Source organism: Cervus elaphus, chromosome 7 (assembly GCF_910594005.1).
Source record: "Cervus elaphus chromosome 7, mCerEla1.1, whole genome shotgun sequence".
Lineage (NCBI taxonomy): Eukaryota > Metazoa > Chordata > Mammalia > Artiodactyla > Cervidae > Cervus > Cervus elaphus.
In genome coordinates, this window is record NC_057821.1 from 11215965 (window position 1) to 11243408 (window position 27444).

Sequence of the window (27444 nt, forward strand, 5' to 3'; positions counted from 1 at the left end):
TACGTTATCATTGCTGCACGTGGGCTTTCTCTAGTTGCAGCAAGCGGGAGCTACTCTCTAGCGTGGTGCATGGGCTTCTCATTGTGCGGCTTCCCTTGTTGCAGAACTCAGGCTCTAGGCATCGGGGCTTTAGTGGCTGCGGTGCTCTGGCTCTAGGGCACTGGTTTGGTAGTTGTGGCCCATGGGCATAGTTGGCCTGCCACATGTGCGATCTTCCTGGACCAGGGATCGAAACGCTATCCCTTGCATTGGCAGGTGGATTTTTTTAACTTTTTATTTTATATTGAGGTATAGCCAATTAAGGGCTTCCCCTGGTGGCTCAGTGGTAAAGAATCTGCCTGCCAAGCAAGAGACTTGGGTTGGATTTCTGGATTGGGAAGATCCCCTGGAGTAGGAAATGGCAGCCCACTCCAGTATTCTTGTCTGGGAAATCCCATGGACAGAGGAGCCTGGCAGGCTACAGCCCATAGGGTGGCAAAGAGTCGGACACGACTGAGCGATTAAATGACAGCAAACAGCCAGTTAAGAATGTTGTTATAGTTTCAGGCGAACAGCGACGGGACTCAGCCGTACAAGGATTCCCTTCTCCCTCAAGGATTCCCAGGTGGCTCAGTGGTAACAAATCCGCCAGCCAATGCAGGAGATGAGGATTCGATCCCTGGGTTGGGAAGATCCCCTGGAATAGGAAATGACAACCCACTCCAGTATTCTTGCCTGGGAAATCCCATGGACAGAGGAGTCTGATGGGCTACAGTCCGTGGGGTTGCAGAGTTGGACGACTGAGTGCTCACGCACTTCTCCCCCAAACTGCCCTCCCATCCAGGCTGGCAGGAGGATTCTTAACCGGTGGACCACCAGGGAAGCCCCAGGCCTGACCTTTTTTCAAAAAATTAAGAGTTAAGAAAAGAAACTGAGGCAGCAGCTTGCCAAAACTGCCAACAAATCAAGTCATGTTACAAAAGCCGTTAAGAGAACATGATGTGCTTATCTTCTAGTTTGAGGTTTCTGCTAAGAGCCAGTGGCAACAAATAGGGCAGGCAAAACTACAAAACTTGATGAAAAATGGCTTATTTACACTATTTGAGATCATACCAGTGGGTAAGCAATAGGCAGATATCGTATCTAAGATGGTTTAGAGATAAAACCTCAATGTATTCCCTTCTAGTTGGACTCAAATCATTCCAATTATAATTTTAGTCATTGTCCTTTATAAAAATTGTTCTGGTTCTTATCCACATCTTTTTTTATCCAGTTTTTCAAAAACTGGGTAAAATCCACATAACATGAAATTTACCATTTTACCCACTTTAAAATGTACAGTTCAGTGGTTTTTAAATACATTCATAATATGCAACCATTACCACCATCTACTCCATAATTCTTTCATCTTGTAAAACTGAAACTCTATACTTATTAATCAATAACTCTCCATTTCCCTTCTCCCTCCAGCCCTGACAAAAAACATCTGACTTTCTGTCTTTATGATTTTGACTACTAAGTACCTCAGATAAGTGGGATCAAATAGTAATTGTCATTTTGTGATTGGCTTGTTTCACTTAGAATAACGCCCTTGAGGTTCATCAATGTTGTAGTTAATGCCAGAATTTCCTTCCTTTTCAAGGCTCAATAATATTCTATTGGATGGATATAACACATTCTGTTTATTCACTCATCTATTGATGGACACTTATTGTTTCTTCCACATTTCAACCATTGTGAGTAGTGCTGTTACGAATATAGGTGCAAAAATATCTCTTCAAGATACTGCTTTGGGGGGGAATATAATTTGGGGGAAGGATATTTCCAGAAGTAGAACTGCTTGGTCATATGGCAATTCTATTTTTAATTTTTTGAGGAATCAGCATACTACTTTCCACAGTGGCTGTACATTTTATACTCCCACTAACGGTGCACATGGGTTCCATTTTCTCCACATCCTCATCAAATACTTGTTATTTTCTGTCTTGTTTAAAATAGTAGCCATCCTAATGAATATGAGGTGGTATCTCACTGTAGTTTTGATTTGCATTCCCCAAATGATTAGTGATGTTGAGCATCTTATGTGCTCATTGGCCATTTGTATATTATCCTTGGAAAAATATGTATTCAAATTTCTTTCCCCACTTTTTGAGTCAGGTTGTTTGTTTTCCGTTGTGTTTTAGGAGTTCTCTATGTATTTTGGATATTAATTCCTTATCATACATAATTTGCAAATGTTTTCTCCTATTCGATGAGTTCTTTTTTCTCTGTTGATAGTGTCTCTTGATACGCAAGAGATTTTAATTTTCATGAATTTAATGAAATTCATGAAGTTTAATTCCATGCCCAAGTCTGTGTCAGTAAACCTTAACTATTTATCATGATCACATTAATAGTACAAACCTACTGCTTTTTCCTTCCTGGCGGTCTCTCTACATTCAGCTCTTTGTTAGCAATTTAGTTAAAGAGGGACATGGATGCTAACTTTTCCTAATCTCTAGCAACCTTGGATAGATAAGCAATAAGGAGAGGTTAAAAGCAATACCTAAAATTACATTTCTGAAATGCTTTTTCTCTATCTGTACATTTGAAACTTATGATAAAATATAAGCAGAGGTTAACTGTGTGGTTTTGAAGTCATTAATACCAGCAGCAATGCTGAGTAAGTATAATAGAGGGGTTATTATACTAGATTTTGGAATTAAATAGAAATGCGTTCAGAAAGTAGCTCTGATGCTGACCAGCTATGTAAGCGTAGATGAGTAATTTAAACTTGGTAACTCTTAGTTTCCTCAGCCAAAAAAAGAATATCTTGTATTAATACTACCAGGAACGAATGAAATAAAATAATTATGTAAAGCATCAATCTCATTGTTGCCCTTGTCATTTTTTCCCAGAGGGCAGAGACTTATTTACCATAGCATTTCCTGGTACCCAGGTTGTCTGCTCACAGTTTTAAAAAATTGAACAATATTTTAAATGTATTTAATCATCACCAGATTTCACTGAGAAGTGGTAGTATATGAGATTATCTGGCTGCATCAAAGTAGCCTCTGTTTTGTATGCTGAAAGTTAACCAGTATCACGGACTCGTTGCTATATTCTCTGGTGAAGAGCATGAGGAAGTGAACAATGCTCCTCAAAAACCTTCTCATGAGCCAAGAAACTGTGTTATGTTGCCTTTCTTAGCTGAAATGATTCATCTGGTCAAGGTTAAAGAATCAATTCCCTAACAGAAGCAAGAGTGAGGCCCCACAGTCACTGGTAGGAACCATAATGTAAATTAATTGCAAGTCCTTAAGAACTCTGTAATGCCAGACTACTTGGAGAAGGCTTTCCACTGAGAGTGATAAAGTGATGTAGCACCAGGACACTGAATCAGTCTAAGGAGGTGAGGACAAAAGGGATGCTGAAGACTGAACCCCAGGAGAGAGGCTTGGAAAACAGAGGTATGTCTTGTCCCATCCCTGAGGGTTAATCAGATAGGTTTGGAAGTTGAGAAGGTTCATAATGTGCTGTGAGAAAAATACATGAGTCTCCCTGGTTTTCGAATTTACTTGGGTTAGGGGATTGGCACAACCATGGGGAGAGAGTCAAAGGCTGACCAGAGAAGAAACACAGGCTTGTCTCAGCCATTGTCCCTTAGGACCTCTGTTCTAAAATGAACTTGAGTCCATGACCCAAATTTGCCTGTGGCCAGAGACTGTTAGCCGAGAATTTTTTTTTTTTTTTTCCCCATAGAAACTAATTAAGTAGAGTTGGAGACCAGCAGGGGGAGCACTCACACCCTGTGACCGTTGCAGAGCCCAACAGGAAGAAGAAAGACTCCTTGCCCGCAAAGGACTCAGCTAATGAGAAGCCATAGTTTACCACGGCAAACCCTCCCTCCCCAGTTTTATCCTTCCCTCTATAAACACTTCTTCCCCTGCTGTCGGAGGACTTGCATGTGGCTTGCCATGCTCCCACACCCCAAACTGCAATTCTCTGCTGATCTCAAGGAAACCCGTCTCTGCTGGAGAAATAACTGGCATGGTATTGATTTTGGTCAACGATATAAATCAGGCTATGTGGTCAGAGGCTAAGAGGAGGTAACAAGAAGGAGAAAGTAGTCTTGAAAAGTGGAATTACCAACCTATAAGGTATCATCTCAATGATCATCACGCTGTTTTCTGTGGCCATGTTTACCTTGTTTGAAAATGCAGCGAAGCCAAGAATCTGTAGGAGTTTAAAAAGAAAAGGCATGTGATCACCTAAACATTATGTAAAGCAGAGGTGCCCATAGTCTCTGGCAGAACAGGGCAATATATGGCCGTGCCTGTGCATGAAGGCTGGAGAAAGACGCAGGGCCAGTTCAGTGAGGTGACAAGTGCAGAAGTCCTTCCTGACCCTTTTGGTTCCCTGAGGTCTTTTTAGCAACATAACCAGAATGAAAAGCAACTGCACGTTTGACATATTATTAATAACGGGAACAAATGGATGGCCTGGGCTTCTCTTTCCTCACCAACTTTAAACATCTGGACCACGTATAAACATGGTTTCAGGTAACAGCTGTACCAAGGCTTCAGTTTTAAAAGTTCTAAAATCTAGGTACACTGTCTTAATATAAATAAGCCCTCTGGGGGATTGTTGACATGTATTGATAATCATTAATAACTGTAGATAAGGTATTTGATAGCCCATACAAAAAAATTGCTTTAGCAAAGCAATTACTTGCTTGCTTTTTCCTTTCTGTTCATTTCCTTCTGAAATGCCAAGTCTCCCTTCCATTTCAACTAGAGTAAAAACAGACAACCTAGAAGCTGTTACACCTTATAAAGATCTCACACCAGAGCAAATTAAAGCAGAGACAAAAGAAGTCAATGCCCCAGTTTTAAAATAATAGTTATATAGTTGCTTTACCTTGTTCTCCCTACTAACACATAAATCTTTTCCCAGCGTCTACTCTAAGAGTTCAGTCAGATACTGAGAGGACAGCAGTTGGTTTAACTGTGATGCTCTGATCAGATGATGACCCCTGGGAGGCCTATAGATGAGAACGGAAGGAAGATCTGAACCAACAGAGAAGCCCTGTGATCTTTAGAGAGCTCAGGAGCAAGAAGTGTGGCAAGTGGCCAGGAAACTTTTATTCCCAGTGGAAAGGTTACTCTTGCTCATAAAGGAAAAGAGAGAAAATATGAAAAGTTTAGAACCAGAAATAAATCACCCAAAGATAACTGCCAGTGATGCTGTTTTTGGTGTTAGCTATACAGCTTAAATATACACATATACATTAATTATGAACATACAGTATTTACAATTTCTCATATCTGTGGAACTCTTGAGTTGTCAGGTTTTTTGTTTTTTTTTTTTTAACCTGGATCTCAAATATTGCCTTGAAATTTCCCCTTAATATTTGAGACTACCATCTGAAGGACAGATTGCTGGGTATGTACAGTTTCCTCCAGCACATCTGAACAGCTTCTGAGGGGGTGCTGTGAGCTTTTCACCACCTACACCACAGCAGCTCTCATCCTCTGTCCCGTACTTTCCTCATTTCCGGGGGAAACATGGAGGTCTTGTCTTTTTCCAATTTTAAATCCCTGCTATGTAGCAGAAAATGTTCTCTATCACTTGACTTGACACGTGTATAAGTAATGTTGTTGTTTAGTGGCTAAGTTGTGTCCGACTCTTTTGCGACCCCACGGTCTGTAGCCCGCCAGGCTCCTCTGTCCACGGGATTTCCCAGGCAAGAATACTGGAGACGGCTACCATTCCCTTCTCCAGGAGATCTTCCCCACCCAGGGATCGAACCTGCGTGTCCTGCATTGGCAGGCAGATCCTTTACCACTGAGCCATCAGGGAAGCATAATAATGTATTGCAGGCTTCAATAACCTTCAAGTATAAATCAGGTCACAACAAAGTTTGATGTCTTAATTGCAATAATTCAAAGTCTCCACCAACATTTATGGCTGGAGCTCAGTTTGTTCCCCCACTTCACTTCATGGTGCATGCTAATTATTTATAGCATTCCCCAAAGAAACATCTGAACTGTGGCTCACAAACCAATCTGTGAGCCACAGTCAACCCACAGCATCCTCTATCCACTTGCTTCTCTCCTTTCCTAATAACCCTGATTAACGTTCATATTAAAGCCTTTGAGGTTGCTTAAAGGAACATCACTATGATCCCTGCTGCTGATGTCTCTTAAAAGAGGGTTGATTCGGGAAAATGTGGATAGACCTTAAGGGCACTATGATAGAGAGAGACATATACTGCATGGAATCACTTATGTGTGCAATCTAAAAAAAAAGAAAAAGAAAACAGTTGGACTCAGCAACAAAGAGTAGAAAAATGGTTGCCAGGGACTGGAGGGTTTGGGCATTAAGAAAGTTGAGGAAACAGTGCAAACTTTCAGCTATAGGATGAATAAGAGCTAAGGATCTGACATAAAACATGGTGACTATTGTTGATAACATTGTAATATATACTAAAATTTGCTAGGAGAGAATATTCGCACCAGGAAAAAAAAAAAAGGATCAATATATGAGGTATGGATGTGTGTATGTATGTATGTATATTATATTATACTATATGTATGTATATTATACATACATTGTATGTATATTGTATGTATATAAAATCATCATGATGTACACATCAAATATCTTACAATTTTATACCTGAAAAAAGCTGGAGAGAAAGAGGGATGTAGAAACAGAGACAGAGAGAGTGCATGATGCCTGTGTCACAGATGCCATCTGCTGGTCACTCCAAAGCCTCAGCTTCCCAAGGCGCAGGAGCTGGCCTGGGTTCCATGAGAAGGAGAGGCTGCCCCTGACTCCACTCCCCAAACTCCGCATCACACTGTCCCTGGGTTCTAGGGCTCCACTATTTGTGTACAGTGTTTTGGAAGGTCTTTTGTAGAAGCAGTCATTCACCTTTGGCCTTTATTAACTGATAGCTTTTTAACTATTCCAGGGAAGAAAGAATGTACACCTACGAGAAGTAGACAACAGTTACGAGACAGAGCTTGGTGTCAGTTTCCAAAGCAATTCCCACGCTCTTTCAATCATGGAGAGTGTGGATCTGGGTTAGTTAGCATAGACTAGGTTATACTGTGGCTATATACAGACCACGGGATCTTGGTGCCCTAACACGTGACAGTTATTTTTTTGCCCATGAGAACTCCGTTGTGGGTCAGTGTCTCTTCAGGGTAGCTTCTTTGCAAACAGTGCCTTGGAGATCCAGGCTAATTCCACCTGGAGACTCTATCATCTCAGTGTATAGCCCCTACGATTACCACAGCAGGGGAAGAAAGAACACTGGGGACTTGTGCCTACTCTTGTAAGCTTTGGCCCCAAAGTCACATGGTGCTGCCTAACTACAAGGGCAGCCGGAAAATATAGGGGAGCACATGGTGAACTCTAAATATCTCTGTCACAGAACTCTTCTTAAAGGGAAAATAATTCTCATGGATGCCCAAAGATTTGGCGATCCTTGTAAGAAACGCTGACTTTAAAAACCTGAGCTTTATTTATGAAAATGGCTTTACTATTGTGAAAATGTTAAATATAACTGCACAAGATAAATTTTTTTTTAAGATAAATTTTAAAAAGAAAATTTTTCTTTTTTCGGCCATGCCACATGGCTTGTGGGATCTTAGTTCCCCGGACCAGGGATTGAACCCGCATCATCCATAGTGAAAGCGAGGAGTCCTAATCAGCAGACTGCCAGGGAAATGCCCTAGATTTCTTAAAACAAACAAGAAATGTTATCATTTAGACAACATTTAAAAAAAAATTCTCAAAAAGAAAAAAGAGCCATATTTATCCAGTGGCGCAATGGATAATGCGTCTGACTACGGATGGATCAGAAGATTCCAGGTTTGACTCCTGGCTGGCTCATAGTGCTTATTTTGGGCTTCCCTGGTGGCTCAGGCAGTAAAGAGACTGCCTGTAATGTGGGAGACCTGGGTTTGATGCCTGGGTCGGGAAGATCCCCTGGAGAAGGGAATGGCAACCCACTCCAGTGTTCTTGCATGAGAAATCCCATGGACAGAGAAGCCTGGTGGGCTATAGTCCATGGGGTCACAAAAGAGTTGAACATGACTGAATGACTAACACAACCAACCTGATCTAAAAAAACAAAAGATGTCAAAAAAACCTAGTACATATACATAAGCGCACACCTCCACCAGGAACGCTTCCTCCCTGAATCCAGCTCTGCTACTTAGTGACACGGATTCACTTAACATCTCATCTCCCGCAGTTTCTTTACTGTAGCAGAGTGAGAGTGAGAGGCGGCTGAATAAGAGTGTGGTTGCTGCTATCCTAAAATAGAAATGAAACCTCTACATAGAAGAACACAGAAATTCACCTGCGCACAGGTCTGTTATGTATTTGTTTGAAAGAAGATGTGAATAACTGAAAGTACAGAAATAACAATTGTAGTTGACTTTGGGTAGTGCAGCTATAGGAATTTCTTTTCCTCTATTTTTTTCTTCTTTATTAAAAAAAAAAAAAATTGCTAGGATTCCTTGATAGTCCATCCAGTGGTTAGGACTCTATACTTTCACTCCTAGGGGCCAACGTTTGACCCCTGGTTGGGGAACTAAGATCCCACAAGCTGTGTAGCAGAGCCCCCCCGCCCAAAATGGATAGAATGAGCCTGTATTACTATCACAAGAGGGAAAAAAAATCCTATTTTTCAAATAGTATGAAAAAGATGTAACAGATAAAATCCTTTAAAAAATAAGCATGTTTAAAAAATATAAGCTAGCATTGAAAATTAAATGTATATATCAGCTTTGTTATGAATCAGCATATGTTTTAAAAATACTATTTTTACAATTCTCCTATGAACATGTCCCTTCCTAGGTTACTTGCTTTTTGTTTTATTTTAAATGACCTGAGCCATGAGTTTGGAGTATAAAACACCTACCAAAAAAAACACCCACTTACACCAAGTGGATGGACAGATCATCTAGACAGAAAATTAATAAAGAAATACAACCCTTAAATGACACATTAGACCAGATAGATTTAATTGATATTTACAGGACATTCCATCTGAAAGCAGTAGTATACATTTTCTTCTCAAGTGCACATAGAACATTCTCCAGGATAGACCACATTTTGGGTCGCGAATCAAGCCTTGTTAATTTAAGAAAACTGAAATCATATCAAGCATCTTCTCCTCACAACACTATGAGATTAGAAATCAATCACAGGGAAAAAAAACTGTAAAGAACATGAACACATGGAGGCTAAATAATATGCTGCTAAATAACCAATTAATCACTGAAGAAGTCAAAGAGGAAATAAAAATACCTAGAAACAAATGACAATGGAAACACAATGATTCAAAACCTAAAGGATGCAACAAAAGCAGTTCTAGGAGGGAAGTTAATAGCATTACAATCCTTCCTCACTAAAACAAGAAAAATCTCAAACAACGTAATCTGACACCTAGAGCAACTAGAGAAAGAAGAACAAACAAAACCCAAAGTTGATAGAAAGGAAGAAGTCATAAAGATTAGAGCAGAAATAAATGAAATAAGAGATGAAGAAAACAATAGAAAACATCAATGAAACTAAAAGTTAGTTCTTAAAGAGTTAAAACCTTTAGCCAGACTAATCAAGAAAAAAAAGGGAAATGGCTCAAATCAATAAAATTAGAAATGAAAAAGGAGAAATTACAACTGACACCACAGAATACAAAGGATCATAAGAGACAAGCAACTATATGCCAATAAAATGGACAGTCTAAAAGAAATGGACAAATTCTTAGACAAGAACAAACTTCAAAGACTGAGCCAGGAAGAAACAGAAAATATGAACAGACCAATCACAAGTAATGAAATTGAAACTGATTAAAAATCCTCAAGCAGAACTTCCCTGGTGGTGCAATGGATAAAAATCCACCTGGCAATGCAGGGGACATGGGTTTGATCCCTGTTCTGGCAAGATTCCACATGCCGTGGAGCAACGAAGCCCGTGCACCGCAATGACTGCTGCCGTGTGCCCCAACTAGTGAGCCCAGGTGCTGCAACTACTGAAGGCTGTGGGTCTGAGCCGGTGCTCTGCAATAAGAGAAGTCACCACAGTGAAAAACCCCGCACACTGCAACGAAAAGCAGTCCCTGTCACTGCAACTAGAGAAAGCCCATGCAAAAGCAATGAAGACCCGGTGCAGCCAAGAAAAAAATCTTTCAACAAACAAAAGTTCAGGACCATAATTCTATCAAGCATTTAGAGAAGAGTTAACACTTATCCTTCCAAAAACTTGCAGAGGGAGGAACACTGCCAAGCTCATTCTATGAGGCCATCATCACGCTGATATAAAAACCAAAGATATCACACAGAAAAAGAAAATTACAGGGCAACATTACTGATGATCATGGAAAAAGCAAGAGAATTTCAGAAAAACATCTATTTCTGCTTCATTGACTATGCTAAAGCCTTTGATTGTGTGGATCACAACAAACTGTGGAAAAGTCTTCAAGAAATGGGAATACCAGACGACCTTACCTGCCTCCTGAGAAACCTGTATGCAGGTCAAGAAGCAACAGTTAGAACCAGACATGGAACAACAGACTGGTTCAAAATTGGGAAAGGAATACATCAAGGCTGTATATTGTCACCCTGCTTATTTAACTTATATGCAGAGTACACCAAGAGAAATGCCGGGCTGGATGAAGCACAAGCTGGAATCAAGATTGCCAGGAGAAATATCAATAACTTCAGATATGCAGATGACACCACCCTTATGGCAGAAAGTGAAGAGGAGCTAAAGAGCCTCTTGATGAAGGTGGAAAAGGAGAGTGAAAAAGCTGGCTTAAAACTCAACATTCAAAAACTAAGATCATGGCATCCTGTCCCATCACTTCATGGCAAATAGATGGGAAACAATGGAAACAGTGACAGATTCTATTTTCTTGGGCTCCAAAATCACTGCAGATGGTGACTGCAGCCATGAAATTAAAAGACACTTGCTCCTTGGAAGAAAATCAATGACAAACTTAGAGAGCATATTAAAAAGCAGAGACATCACTTTGCCAACAGAGGTCTGTACAGTCAAAGCTATGGTTTTTCCAGTAGTCATGTACGGATGTGAGAGTTGGACCATATAGAGGGCTGAGCACCAAAGAATTGATGATTTTGAACTGTGGTGTTGGAGAAGACTCTTGAGAGTCCCTAGGACTGCAAGGAGATCAAACCAGTCAGTCCTAAAGGAAATCAACTGTGAATAGTCATTGGAAGGACTGATGCTGAAGCTGAAGTTCCAACACTTTGGCCAACTGATTCGAAGGAAGAGTTGAATCATTTGAAAAGACCCTGATGCTGGGAAAGATTGAAGGCAGGAGGAGAAGGGAATGATAGAGGATAAGATGGTTGGATGGCATCACTGATTGAATGGACAAGAGTTTGAGCAAGCTCTGGGAGATGGTGAAGGACAGGGAAGCCTGATGTGCTGCAGTCCATGGGGTTGCAAATAGTCGGACACGACTGAGCGACTGAACAACAACAACAAATCACTCATGAACACAGATGCAAAAATCCTCAACAAAATACTAGCAAACAGAATCCCACAGAATATTGAATGACCATACACCATGATCAAGAGGGATTTATCCCAGGGATGCAAGGATTCTTCAATATATGCAAATCAATCAATGTGATATACCATATTAACAGATTGAAGAATAAAAACCGTATGATCAACTCAATAGACACAGAAAAAGTTTTTGACAAAATTCAACACTGATTTATGATAAAAACTCTCCAGAAAGTGGAAATAAAGGGAACCTACTTCAATATAATAAAAACCATCAATGACAACCCACAGGAAATACTGTTCTCTCTGGTGAAAAACTGAAAGCATTTCCTCTAAGATTAGGAACAAGTAAAGGATGTCCACTCTCATCACTATCACTAAGGAATAACTCAACATAGCTTTGGAAGTCCTAGTCATGGCAATCAGAGAAGAAAAAGAAATAAAAGGAATCCAGATTGGAAAAGAAATAAACCTGTCACTGTTTTGCAGATGACATAATACTATACATATAAAATCCTAAAGAGGCCACCAGGAAACTACTAGAGCTTATCAATGAATTTGGTAAATTTTGTAGGATACAAAATTAATACACAGAAACCTGTTGTATTCCTATACACTAACAAGGAAAGATCGGAAAAAGAAATTAAGAAAACAATCCTACTTATCAGTGCAACAAAAGAATAAAATACCTAGGAATAAATCTACCTAAGGAGACAAAAGACTTGTGTTCAGAAAACTATAGGGTACTGATGCAAGAAATCAAAGACAACACAAATAGAGAGACATACCCTATTCTTGGATTGGAAGAATCAATATTGTGAAAATGACTAGACAACTGAAGCAATCTACAGATTCAATGCAATCCCTATCAATTCGTATGGAAACATAAAAGACTACAACTAGTCAAAGCAATTTTGAGAAAGAAAAATGGAGGTGGAAGAATCAGACTCCCTGACTTCAGACTGTACTCCAAAGCTACAGTAGTCAAGACAGTGTGGTACTGGCATAAAGACAGAAATACAGATACATGTAACAGGATAGAAAGCCCAGAGGTAAACCCAAGTACCTATGGTTACCTAATCTATGACAAAGGGAGCAAGAACATACAATGGAGAAAAGACAGCTTCTTTTTAAAGACTTGTTATTTTATAGTTTCAGGTGAACAGCAACGGGATTCAGCCATACTTACATGTGTATTCATTCTCCCCCAAGAGACAGCCTCTCTAATAAGTGGTGCTGGGAAAACTGGACAGCTACATGTAAAAGAATGTTAGGGAGAACACTCCCTAACACCATACACGCAAATAAACTCAAAATGAATTAAAGACCTATAAGGCTGTACACTATAGTGTAAGGCTAGACACCATAAAACTCTTAGAGGAAAAGCACAGGCAGAACACTTTTTGACACAAATTGTAGCAAGACCTTTTTTGACCCACATCCTAGAGTAATGAAAATAAAAAACAGAAATAAATGAGACTTAATTAAACTTAAAAGCTTTTGCACAACAAAGGAAACCATAAACAAAACAAAAAGACAACAGCATGGGAGAAAATATTTGCAATTGAACCAACTGACAAGAGATTAATCTCCAAAATAAACAAACAACTAATGCAGCTCAGTATCGAAAAAACAAATAACCCAATGAAAAAATGGGAGGGAAACATAAATGGACACTTCTCCAAAGACATACAGATGGTCAAAAGGCATATGAAAAGATGCTGAACACGACTAATTATTAGAGAAATGCAAGTCCAAACTACAATGAAGTATCACCTCATCTGGTCAGAAGGGACATCATCAAAAAATCTACAAACAGTAAATGCTGGAGAGAATGTGGAGAAAGGGAACCCTCCTCCTGAGGGTTGGGAATGTAAACTGGTACAACCACTATGGAGAACAGTATGGAGGTTCCTCAAAAAACTAAAACTAGAACTGCCATTCTATTGGGTAGCATATGACCCAGAAACCCCATTTCTAGGCAAATACCCAGAGAAAACTATAATTCAAAAAGACGCTTGCATTCCAATGTTCACTGCAGCGCTATTTACAACAGCCAGGACACGGTAGTATCCTAAATGTCCATCAACAAAGGAATAGATAAAGAAAATGTGATACATGTAAGATATACTCATCCGAATGCAAAGTTTCAAAGAATATTCTGCAAGGAGAGATAAGAAAGCCTTCCACAGTCATCAATGCAAAGAAATAGAGGAAAATAACAGAATGGGAAAGACTAGAGATCTCTTCAAGAAAATGAGAGACACAAAGGGGGCATTTCATGCAAAGATGGGCACAAAAAAGGACAGAAATGGTATGGACCTAAAAGAAGCAGAAGATATGAAGAGGCGGCAAGAATATACAGAAGAACTATACAAAAGAGATCTTAATGAACCAGATAACCATGATGGTGTGATCACTCACCTAGAGCCAGATATCCTGGAGTGCGAAGTCAAGTGGGCCTTAGGAAGCATCACAAAAAAGCTAGTGGAGGTGATAGAGTTCCAGCTGAGCTATTTCAAATCCTAAAAAATGATGCTGTGAAAGTGCTGCACTCAATATGCCAGCAAATTTGGAAAATGCAGCAGTGGCCACAGGACTGGAAAAGGTCAGTTTTCATTCCAATCTCAAGGAAAGGCAATGCCAAAGAATGTTCAAACTACCACACAACTGTGCTCATTTCACACGCTAGCAAAGTAATGCTCAAAATTCTCCAAGCCAGGCTTCAACAGTACATGAACCGAGAACTTCCAGGTGTGCAAGCTGGATTTAGAAAAGGCAGAGGAACCAGAGATAAAATTGCCAACATCTGCTGGATCATAGAAAAAGCAAGAGAATTCTAGAAAAACATCTACTTTTGCTCATTGACTACACTAAAGCTTTGGACTGTGTGGATCACAACAAACTGTGGAAAACTCTTTAAGAGATGGGAATACCGGACCACCTTACCTGCCTCCTGAGAAACCTGTATGCAGGTCAAGAAGCAACAGTTAGAACCAGACATGGAACAACAGACTGGTTCAAAATTGGGAAAGGAATACATCAAGGCTGTATACTGTCACCCTGCTTATTTAACTTTATATGCAGAGTACACCATGAGAAATGCCAGGCTGGATGAAGCACAAGCTGGAATCAAGATTGCCAGGAGAAATATCAATAACTTCAGATATGCAGATGACACCACCCTTATGGCAGAAAGTGAAGAGGAGCTAAAGAGCCTCTTGATGAAGGTGGAAAAGGAGAGTGAAAAAGCTGGCTTAAAACTCAACATTCAAAAACTAAGATCATGGCATCCTGTCCCATCACTTCATGGCAAATAGATGGGAAACAATGGAAACAGTGACAGATTCTATTTTCTTGGGCTCCAAAATCACTGCAGATGGTGACTGCAGCCATGAAATTAAAAGACACTTGCTCCTTGGAAGAAAATCAATGACAAACTTAGAGAGCATATTAAAAAGCAGAGACATCACTTTGCCAACAGAGGTCTGTACAGTCAAAGCTATGGTTTTTCCAGTAGTCATGTATGGATATGAGAATTGGACCGTATAGAAAGCTGAACACCGAAGAACTGATGATTTTGAACTGTGGTGTTGGAGAAGACTGTTAAGAGTCTCTTGGACTGCAAAGAGGTCAAACCAGTCAATTCTAAAGGAAATCAATTCTGAAAATTCATTGGAAGTACTGATGCTGAAGCTGAAGTTCCAATACTTTGGTCACCTGATTCAAAGAGTTGAGTCATTAGAAAAGACCCTGATGCTGGGAAAGATTGAAGGCAGGAGGAGAAGGGGACGACAGAGGACAAGATGGTTGGATGGCATCACCGACTCAATGGACAAGAGTTTGAGCAAGGTCTGGGAGATGGTGACGGACAGGGAAGCCTGGTGTGCTGTAGTCCATGGGGTTGCAAAGATTGGACATGACTTAGTGACTGAACAACAATATATACAGTGGAATATTACCCAGCCATAAAAAGGAACAAAATAGTGCCCTTTGCAAAGACACGGATGGATCTACAGATTGTCATACAGAGTAAAGTAAATCAGAAAGAGGAAAACAAATAGCATATAATATCGCTTATATTGGAATCTATACAAATGGTACAGATGAACTTATTTGCAAAGCAGAAACAGAGACACACATGTAGGGAACAAACCTAGGGATACCAAGAGGGGAAGGGGGTGGGATGAATTTGGATATTGGGACTGACTTATATACGCTACCATGGATACAATAGACCAGTAATAAGAACCTACTTGATTGCACAGGGAATTCTACTCAGTGCTCTGTGGTGACGTAAATGGGAAGGAAATCTTAAAAAGAGGGAATGTATTAATATGTGTGTGTATAACTGATTCACTCTGCTGTGTAGCAGAAGCTAACAGAACACTGTAAAGCAACTATACTCCAATAGAAATTAACTTAACAAAACAAAAGCAAAAAGACACCTACCAGAAAAACTTCCATGGGAAATTCAATGGGGTACTGGTTGAAGGAAATTCTGATACATTTGTTGATTCTCAGAGCAACAATAGAGGTTAGAAATAGTAAGATGCTGGTGGAATTAGCTTTAGGAAGACCTAAACAGTAGTTAATTATGTTCTGAAAGAAAACAAAATTACAGAGGCTTAGGGAAGGATGTAATAATTGCCTAAATCTAGAAAATGACACTTTCTAAATTAGTTCAAACAGAAGTCCCTGGGCAGGGTTGCTGGGCATTGAGATCTTTATGAGCATGACTAGAACAGGGAGAGCAAGTAGGTGGGTATATAATTTTTTAATTTGGAAACGATACATTAAAAGACAATAATGTCCAACAAGAAGAGAATACACTTTCTGTGTTTCAGTGTAATGGAAAGGACCCAGGAGTTCTGTTTATTAGCCTACTCTTTATTAATTTGCCCAGACCATGTATGTTTCACTTGACTTCTGGGCCGTTCTTGCATCCAGGGACAACTTTGCGTTTTATATTCTTAAGATGTTTTAGGATACATGTCTGTTATGAGTTACATGATGGGGAGAATTATGATAGATACAGTTATCTAAAAGACCAAATTTTAACATAAATCGTGTTAGTTTAAAAGGCTGGGGGGTAAAATGATTAATGCAACTGAGAACATGGTCCAACTGGCACCTGCAATTAATCAAGACTGTAAATCTGGAAGAGGTGAAATTACTTCTAGGACCCTCTTGACCCAGCTGCCTATGCAAGAGTCTCTCCACTTGGGTCTACTTTTTGGAGGCAAGGGGAGGAGCATTTGTTACTCTGGGTGAGGGTAGAAATTACTCACGTAGAAGAAGGCGACGGGACCAGAATTGTAACTGATCATAACTCCGAAGATGCAGGTCAACTGGGACAGCATAACGTGCAGGGCTGTAGCAGCCAGGTAAGCACTGATGGCAGCCTCCGGAATGTAAGTAACAATGAAGCCAAAACCTAACATGCCCATAGACAGCTGTGGGGGGATTCAGATGGAAAAGAAAACCAGAGTGAGGAGGAATGTCATCAAACCAGCAATGGCACCGCATTAGGCCATCTCCAGAGGTTCCAACAAAAAAAGGTTAGCTTAGGCCCCTTTAATAACTTTCTTTTAACTTACAACATTGGGAGGGGGGCTGTGCTGGGTCTTTGCTGCTGAGCACAGGCTTTGTCTAGGTGTGGCGAGGGGAGGTTACTCTCTAGCTGCAGCGCGTGGGCTTCTGGTTGCAGTGGCTTCTCTCGGTGTGGAGCACGGGCTGTGTGTGCGTGTGGGCTTCGGCAGTTGTGGCACGCAGGCCCACGGTAGTCGGGCTCAGCAGTTGTTGGTGCACAGGTTTAGCTGCCCCGTGGCATGTGGAATCTTCTCGGATCGGGGATCAAATCCATGTCCCCTGCATCGGCAGGCGGATTATTTACCAGAGGGCCACCAGGGAAATACCCTTTGATTACTCGTTTCTCTTTCCCTAGTCAACTGAAATTGATGAGCTAAGAGCAGGTCCTTGGTATTGATTCACAGGCTCCCTTACAAACATAAGACCACACTCCTTTCTTTCTTCTTGAGTATGTAAGCTGACGTTCTTACCCTAGGATCTACTGATCTTGTGGATGTGGGGTGATCAGTGACAAAGTGATCAGAAGAAGACTTGGCTTTTTAAAAGTCCTTTTCACTAAAATCTTCTTTAAAAATAATTTTTATTTATTTATTTATTTTTGCGTGTGCTGAGTCTTGGTTGCTGTGTGGGCTTTTCTCTAGCTGTGGGGCGAGGGCTTCTCATTGAGACGGCTTCTCTTGCTGCCAGTTACAGGCTCTAGGGTGCCTGGGCTTCAGTTGTTGCAGCTCCCAGGCTCTAGAGCACAAACTCTACAACTGTGGTGCATGGGCTCAGCTGCTCTGCAGCATGTGGGATCTTCCTGGATCAGGGATTGAACCTGTGTCTCCTGCATTGGCAGGCAGATTCTTCACCACTGAGCCACCAGGGAAGCCCCAGTGGAAGCTTTGATAGCCCTCTCTGACATGTTAACATCCCTGTGAGGAATGCAGCTTTTCGCAAAGGAAAATATTAAAACAACCTGGGCTCCAGCTTAAACATTTGGGCCTTTGATGTTTATGAAGAACGAGTAAACTGAATTTATGTCTCTAGGATTAAATACAAATACACGTAAAATACGGTATACGTATGTAAATGTATTTTTTAAATGCTATGTAATACACAAGCAAAGGATTTAAAAGGATAGATGCCAAGTTATTAACAGAAGTTGCCTTTGGGGAATGGTTGATTAAAGGTTATGGGCAATATTTTGTAATTTATACACTCTTTTTATTTGAGATTTTTGCAATATACTTGTTCATCTTTTATAATAAAAAAAAAAAGTGGAAAATTATGGCTAGACGGCAAGCTCCAATCCTCTTAAGAGGGCAGGTTAAGAAAAATGACACAGCCCAATGAGGAAGATGGGGAAAGAAAAGCAAAGTCTTGAAACCTTCTCTTGTCATTGCTTCATATTCCGCTGCACTAGGAACTCTCAGAAAACAAACTTGGAGGAACAAATCTATTAGCTTTAAGAGCTTTTTGTTTCAAAGCTTGCAGTTAGTTGGGCACTTCGTCTCCCTTGATCTCCGGTCATTACTGTCCAGAGTGCTCCTTGACTCTAGTCAGGCCAATCTGTTTCCTGTCTTTTGTGTGATTGACTGATTTCTTCTGTTTATGCCCAACCCCCTCTTCCCTCTCTGCCAACCCAGGTTTATCATCTCTTTCAAGAGCTCAACAGAACTTCCCTGGTGGTCCAGTGCTGAGAATCTGCCTGCCAATGCAGGGGACACAGGTTTGATCCCTGCTCCAGGAGAATTCCAGAGCTGGACCTGTGTGCCTCAGCTACTGAGCTGGCGGTCCCTGGAGCCTCTGCTCTGCAACAAGAGTAGCCACCACAATGCGAAGCCCATGCTCTGCAACTAGAGAGTAGCCTCCCCTGCTCCGCACAATTAGAGAAAGCCCACGGGCTGCAACGAAGACCCAGTGCAATCAATAAACAAAAATTGTAAAAAGAGCTCAATAAAACTTCTCTCCTTCAGAAAGTGTGGTACTGAGTGCGTTTGGACAAGTTTCTTAAACTCTTCGAGCCTCAGTTCCCTTGTCTATGAAATGAATAATACCCAACGTGAGTGTTTTGTATGGATTACATGACAGAATACATGTAAAACACTTAGCTCAAATCTGAAAATAGTGACAGATGCAAATATATATATCATTCATTCTCTTTTTTGGGGCTGCTGCCTTGGGTCTTACTTGCGGCGCTCAGGATCTTCCTTGTGTCATGGAGGATCTTTTGTTGAGGCGCAAGGACTCTCTACTTGTGGCGTGCAGGCGCAGGTGTTGCGGCTGAGGGCTTAGTTGCTCCACGGCATGTGGGATCTTAGTTCCTCGACCAGAGGTCCAAACCTCTGTCCCCTGCGTGGCAAGGTGGAGCCCTAACCACTGCACTACTGGGGAAGTCCGTATATCACTCATGCTTCATGCCATCCCTTCCTTCGACCTTGTAAATGGCAAATATCTATAATGAACCACAGAACTCCTCCTTGCCCAACTGTGATGTGGCATCAGAATCTGGTGTTAACATAATTTTCTAGACATCACTGTCAATCAGGCAGAACTGGTCTGTGATATGAAACCTATCTCTGTCATCCTTATTGAAAACAGGTAGAGACATTTCCCAAATTACAATGGATCTAACATTTTTTTAATTTCGACTTTACAATGGTGTAAAAGCACTACACATTCAGTAAAAATGGTACTTTGAATTTTGATTTTTTTTTTCTGGGCTAGCCCTGTGCAGTATGATGCTCTTTTGTGATGCTGGGCAGTGGCAGTGAGCTGCAGCTCCCACTTAGCCACACAGACATGAGGGGAAACAACTGATACACTAAGAACTATTTGTACTCAGACAGCCACTCTGTTTATCACTTTCAGTACTATATTCAACAAACTACATGAGATATCCAATACTTTATTATAAAATAGGCTTTGTATTACATGATTTTTCCCAATACAGTCTAATGTAAGTGTTCTGAGCACGTTTAAGGTAAGCCAGGCCAGGCTATGATATTTGGTAAGCTAGGTTTACTGAATGTATTTTCAACTTACAGTATTCTCAAATTACCATGGGTTTATCAGCATGTAACCCCATCATAAGTCAAGGAAGTTCTGTACCAAATGTTTGGCGAATGAAGGAAAGGTTTAGTAAATGGTTGTTTCCTTCCCAGACAACTCCATCCCAACTAAAAACTATTCCTTCACTTCATATTTTTTTAATTATTTTTGGACATGCCACATGGCATGCAGGATCTTAGTTTCCTGACCAGGGATGGAACCCATGCCCTCTGCAGTGGAAGCATGGATTCTTAACCACTGGACTGCCAGGGAAAGTCCCCACTTCATATTCTTTTGACAGTGAACTGTTCACTTTTATTAATACTTGTGTGCACTTTAAGATTATCTAGTACACAGGTTCTAGAGGCAGACAAACAGCCTGAATCCCAGTTTGGGATCGTACCGGTTACATGATCTTGAGCAATTCACTTAACCTCTCTATACCTTTGTTTCTGTAAAATAAGTACAGAGTAATACCTACCCTCATACAGGGGGGTGTCGTGAGGACCAAACGAGGATAAGACATGTAAAGTGCTTTGAACATTGACAGCACAGAGCAATAAACGCTGGTTGTTATTATTTAGTTCAGACTTTTCTAAAACTTTTTATTGTAAATAATTGTAGACTGACATGCAGTTGTAAAAAAGCAATGCAGAGATCCTGTGTACCCAGTTTTCCCCATCTTGCCCAACTACACTACACGCCACAACTAGGATAGTGACATCAAATCCAGATAAGATAAAAAATAATTCCATCAGCACAAGGGTCTCTCCTGTTGTCCTACTACAGCCTCTCATCTCCCATCTCTGCCTCCACCCTCCATCCTCTGATCTCTACTCATCTTTAATCTCCGGCAACAACTAACCTGTTCTCCATTTCTATAATTTTGTCACTTCAAGAATCTTACATAAATGGAACCATCGGTATGTGAACTTTCCAGTTTTTCATTTCATTCACTTTTCCTCTTTATTATTTCCTTCCTTCTGCTTATTTTGGGTATAATTTGCTCTTGTTTTTCTAGATTCTTACAGAGGGAGCTTATATTATTAACCTGAGGCTTTTTCTTTATTCTACTATATGCATTTTAGTGCTATAAATTTCCTTTTCAGCACCACTTTAGCTGTGTCCCAGAAATTTTGGTACGTTTTATTTTCATTTACTTCAGCGTATTTATTTCCCTTGAAACTTCCTCTTTGACTTATGGATTGTTTAGAAGTGTGTTGTTCAGTGTCCAGGAATTTGGAGACTTTCCTGTTAACTCTTTGTTATTGAGTTCTAGTTTGATTCCACTGTGGTCAGAGAACACACTGTTTGACTTCAATTCTCTTAAATTTATTGATGCTTGTTTTATAGCCCAGGATGTGGTCTATCTTGCTGTATGTTCCATGGGTTGTGAAAAGAATGTGTATTCTGCTGTTACTAGTTGGAGTATTCTATAAATGTCTCGAGTCCTATTGGTGTTGTTGATGTTTTGAATTTTACTATATCCTTGTTGATTTTCTGTCCGGTTGTTCTATCAATTGTTGAGAGAGGAGAGGTGGGGTCTCCAACTGTAATTGTGGAGTTCTCTTTGTCTGTGTCTCCATTCCAGCTATGTCCCTTCTTGCTTCACACATTTTGGGGCTCTGTCGTTTACTGCAGACATACGTAGGTCTGCCTCACCTTCTCGGAAGAGCAAGCCTTTTATTATTATGTGCTGTCCTTCTCTACCTCTGGTAATCTTCTTGGCTCTGAAGTCTACTTTATCTGTTATTAATATAGTCAATTCTGCCTTCCTTTAATATTTGCATGACATATCTTTCTATTTTTTTAACTTTCAACCTAATCATTATTTTCGTTGTTTCTTGTAGACAGCATATTTCTAAATATTTAGTCGATATCTTTAATGTAAATGTTGATATGTTAAGGGTTAACCATTTTTCTGCCATTTTTCTGTTTGCTCTACTTTTCATCTTTTATTTTTTCTGATTTCACACATTACTTGAACATTTTTGAGAATTTCATTTTGATTTATCTATAGCATTTTTGAATGTATAGGTTTTGAAGTGATTGTCCTAAGTATTACATTATATATACATAACTTATCACAGTCCACTGGTGTAAACATTTTACCAGTTTGAGCAAATTATAGAAAATTTACCTCCCATTATGTTTGTTTATAAAAGAATTGTTTAAAATATTTCTTCCATATGCATTTTGAACCACATCAGTGATATAATTTTTGCTTCAACCATTGACATAATTTAGAACATTTAAGAAAACAAAGAAAACTACCATATCTATCCATGTTTTCCCTTTTCCATTGTTCTTTCTTCCTACTCGATGTTCCAAGATGCCTTCTTTTATCATTTCCTTTCCGTTTAGAGAACTTCTTTTAGCCATTCTTTTAGGGTAGGTCTTGCTGGTGATAAATTCTCTTAGTTCTCCTTCATGTGAGCATGTCTTGATTTCTCCTTCATTCTTGAAGGCTATTTTCAGAAATGCTGGGCTGGATGAAGTACAAACTGGAATCAAAATTGCCAGGAGAAATATCAATAACCTCAGATATGCAAATGACATATCCTTATGGCAGAAAGTGAAGAGGAACCAAAGAACCTCTTGATGAAGGTAAAAGACAAGAGTGAAAAAGCTGGCTTAAAACTCAAAATTCAAATAAAATAAGATCATGGCATCCAGTCCCATCACTTCATGGTAAATAGATGGGGAAACAATGGAAACAGTGACAGACTTTACTTTCTTGGGCTCCAAAATCACTGCAGATGGTGACTGCAGCCATGACACTTGCTCCTTGGAAGAAAAGCTATGACAAACCTAGATAGAGATTAAAAAGCAGAGACATTACTTTGCCAACAAAGGTCCACCTAGTCAAAGCTATGGTTTTTCCAGTAGGCATGTACGGATGTGAGAGTTGGACCATACAGAAGACTTGAGTGTCGAAGAACTGATGCTTTTGAACTTTGGTGTTGGAGAAGACTCTTGAGAGTGCCTAGGACTGCAAGGAGATCAAACCAGTCCACCCTAAAGGAAATCAATCCTGAATATTTATTGGAAGGACTGATGCTGAAGCTGAAGCTCCAATACCTCGGCCACCTGATGCGAAGAGCCAACTCGTTAGAAAAGACCCTGATGCTGGGAAAGATTGAAGGCAGGAGAAGGGGATGACAGATGACAAGATGGTCGGATGGCATCACCGACTCAATGGATATGAGTTTGAGCAGCTCTGGGAGGTGGTGAAGGACAGGGAAGTCTGGTGTGCTGCAGTCAGACACAACTGAACAACAATAATGATTTTTGGATTGACAGTTCTTTCAGCAAATGAAAGAATATTGTGCAATTTCCTTCTGGTCTACATGGTTTCTGACAATAAATTTGCTGTCATTTAAATTATTTTCTCACTGAAGGTAAAGTGTTTCTCTCACTGCTTTCAAGATTTTTTTTCATTGTTTTTAGCTTTCAAACGTAGAGTATGATTTGTCTTGGTGTAGATTCCTATGGATTTATCTTGTTTGGGATTTTCCAAGGTTCTTAAAACTGTAGAAGTATATCTTTTGTCAAATTTGGGGCATTTTCAGCTATTAGTTCTTCAAGTAATTCAGTCCCATCTTTTTTCCCCTCCCTTTCTGGGATGCTTATGAGACACAAATGTTAGAACTTCTGTTATAGTTCCACTTGTCCCTGAGATTCTGTTAAATTTTTTTCAGTCTATTTTCTATTGTTCAGACTGAGTAATTTCTGTTGTTCTTTCTTCAAGTTCATTGATTCTTTACTCTGTCTCCTCCATTTTGCTGTCGAATCCATTCTCTGAATTTTTAATTTTGGTTAATGTATTTTTTAGCTCTAAAATTTCTGTTTGGTTCTTCTTAGAACCAATAGAAGAGGTAACTCTTCTATTTACTTTTTGAGACTTTCTATTTTTTTACTTTGTTTCAAGCATATTAATAATTGGTTGCTGAAGCATTTTTAGGATGGCTGCTTTATAATTTATGCCAGATAATTCTAACACCTCTCATCTCAGTGCTGGCATCTTGTTATTGCCTTTTTTCATTAAAGTTGAAATGTTCTTGGTTCTTGATACGACAAGTTATTTTCAGTTCAGCTATTGACATTTCATGTACTATGCTATAAGATTCTGGATCTTACTGAAATGTTCTGTTTTAGCCACCTTATTTTGATAAAGTGCTGAGAGGGGAAGGTGTTACATTGTTACTGCCTGGTAAGGTTCAAGTCCAGGTTCTCCTCTTAAAATCCACTGACACCTGAGGCAGTAGGGACTCTTCATTTTTACTGGGAGGAGATGGAAGTTGTGGCTCCCCACTAGGCCTCCACTGATACCATCCTGACTGGGAGAGACAGAAATGCCTTTATTTCTCCCTGCATGGCCTCCACTGACACTGCTACAGAGGGGGTTGTCATCATTAATGCTGTGTTGTGGTGAAAGAACTGACTCTTCACTGGGCTTTCTCTGACACACCCCAGCAAAGAGTAGGAAGAGAAGCTCATTACTACCCAGTGGAGATGAAAGTCTCGACTCCCTGTTTGGCCTTCTCTGACAACACCCTGGGTAGCTACCTCATTACAGCTGCGTGAAGGTGGAAATCTGGGCTCCCCACTTGGCCACCACACTGGCATGAGTAGGGATAACACCACAGAGCTCTGTTTTGTTTTGTTTTTTTCTTGGTATTTGTCTGGAGTAGAGCAGTTACTGGGTAAACGTTTTCAGAATTGCTACTTTTTCCTAGTCCTGTGGCTATATAGAACAGACTTTTGTTGGGACTTTTTCTTTTGGTCTGCACCATTGGCATTTTGGCTCTCTGGCTTCTTTAGCCCCAAGTCTAAGGTGTACGGGGCAAAAAGAAAACCCAGGGAACTCTCCACTGTGTTGTTTCTCGGGTCTGAGCCAGTTTGTTATCTTCTCTACACCTTTCAGAGCCTTCTTATGTTTGGTTTGTATATAACTTTCCAAATTTTTCAGTTGTTCTTAGGAGGAGGAATAGGGAAAAGTACATATAGTCTATCTTCCTGTAAATGGAATATCTTCTCCTTTGTTATATGAAAAAAGTCATGCTCAAACATGGAAAAAGGAAAAAGAACATGCCAAGGCTACTTATAATTAATAGATTGCTGACTTGATGCCTGTTATTCTGTCTTTTCCTACAAGACTGACTTTTTAAAACATGGGTATTATATCTTAAAAAAATTTTTTTTGGTCTCTATTAAAGTACCAACTTCTTTTCTCTGTACTCTGTAATTATAACTTATTAATGCTTATTATGTGACAGGCTCTGGGCTGAATGTTTTACATACATTTTCTCACTTAATCCTTACAAGAATTCTGCAATACAAATATTATTATTCCCATTTTAAACATGAAGAAACTGAGGCCTGAAAGTAAGTCATACATTTGGTAAGAGTCAGGGCTGGGGTCAGCCCGCCAGGATAGCTTGCCTTTGTAGGCTCCCAATAAGTTTTTACCTAATAAAGGATGGTTTCGGGGAAATCAGAGAAGGTTAGCTAGAGCTGGGTTAGCTGAGAAGACAGAGAAATAAAGCTGAAATATATGACGTTAGTTCAGTCAGTGATGCTTTAGATGGTAAATTCTCAGAAGAAATCAAAGACACTGCCCAAAATAAGGTTGGATATTTTAATAAATCATTGATATCATCATCCATTAGCTGTGTCCTGTCATTGTAGAGAAAGGATTTTACATCTGACTCTAATGCCCACTAACCAAAAGTACAGTATGTGAGCCCACGAGTGCTATTCTTGGTGAAAGAATATAAAAGGAATTTTTTAAAACATGGAATCATGAGTAGAACTCTAGGCCACAGTCCCTGAGACCCTTCTCTTATTTTTAGATTCTTTTGATATAGACCATTATCAAAGTCCTTATTGAATTTGTTACAATATTGCTTCTGTTTCAGGTTTCGGTTTTTTGACTACGAGGCATGCAGGATCCTAGCTCCCTCACCAGGGATTGAACTCGCATCCCCTGCATTGGAAGGTGAAGTCCTAACCGTTGGACCACCTTCTTTAGTCTTATAGTATTAGAAATTGAGGAGAATGTTGAGTATCTCATCCTCAGCCAGGGGCGGTAGATTTCTGGGGAGGGAGAAGTTTTGTCACTGAGGAGTCAGTCTATCCATACGTCCCATAAGTTTTGGAAAAAAATGAAAATCACTTAAATTCCAGATATATCACAATGGGTAACAGAAGCAATTCAAGGAAAGGGTTCATGTACAGCCCCTTTATTTATTTATTTTTCCTTCAGGGATTCAGAGACTCAGGACCTACCTGAATAATCCCAGTCAGCATAGTTACAGATGCCACAGAACTCAAGGATTTGTTATAGCTCTCAAAGAAGGACGTGTTAGAAAAGTCATTCTGGATGAAAGTTCCCAGTAATAAGTGGCCACTGTTGAATGGCTCTGTCCTCAGGACATTGATTGTCAGAGCACTCACAAGGAAGAATGTACCTATGAAAGAAAAAGGTTGGGCAGAGGGTGAGGTTTTAAGTCCAGGTAAACTGACAGATGTTGACAAAAGCAAAACATGGTCTCATACATTGTCCTCGATCTGATCAACTTTTCTTACCTGAAAGTGGCCACTGAGAAGTAAGAAAGAGCAGGGAAAGCTCTCTGGTTTCACATACTATAACCAACTCCAAAATTTTAGATCTTTTTGGCCTAGGTAACAACCTCTTTGTATCAATGGGCATATGGAGTAGGAAGAAAGAGAAACTGATTGGAAATGTATATCTGGCTCAGCTACTGTGCCTGTCCTTAGAAATGGTGAAAAATGAGATGGTGGGAAAAGGATCAGAAAACAAAGCTAATCAATAATAATAAGAAAAACAATACCTAAACACTTAAGAAGGATGTAATAGGTGCAAAACGACATGGAGCTAAACCTGTTTCAAACAAAATTTTATTTACTTCTCATATCAACATGAATGCGGGAGGCAAAGGCAAATTTTACCTTTAAATTCCTAACAGAAGCAAAACTCTAGTAGCCCTTGTTATTGGTATTTGGAAGTGACTGTAATGAGCTCTGCGAACTTGGCGTAATTGGAATAAAACAGCTGTTTTAGTGTTTAAATGTAAAAATCAACAGACACTAAATTTTAGTAAAGATGTGGAATATTGTCCTTAAAAAGGCACAGGCGCATGCCACAGAATGGGATGGCAACTGGACTGAATATACAAACACATCTGGAGAAAAAACAGTGCCAGTCAGAATGGTCAACGTTGGTTGCCTGGTCAGTTGTTCAGCATGGAAGCTCAGAAAAAGGCACTTGACTCGCGAACA

General features: G+C 40.0%; 1 protein-coding gene across 2 annotated transcripts in view; it reads right to left on the reverse strand.

Annotated features, from left to right (window-relative positions):
• The window catches only part of SLC26A8 (solute carrier family 26 member 8), an 83027-nt gene that overhangs the window by 27033 nt on the left and 28550 nt on the right, over positions 1 to 27444 (reverse strand). For both annotated transcript variants that reach the window (XM_043907289.1, XM_043907290.1), the window contains exons 5-8: positions 26431 to 26612; positions 16806 to 16970; positions 15967 to 16116; positions 4112 to 4194 (exon numbers count right to left, since the gene is read on the reverse strand). In XM_043907289.1, coding sequence (XP_043763224.1) covers positions 4112 to 4194; positions 15967 to 16116; positions 16806 to 16970; positions 26431 to 26612 — 580 coding nt within the window. The remainder of the gene's footprint in view (positions 1 to 4111; positions 4195 to 15966; positions 16117 to 16805; positions 16971 to 26430; positions 26613 to 27444) is intronic.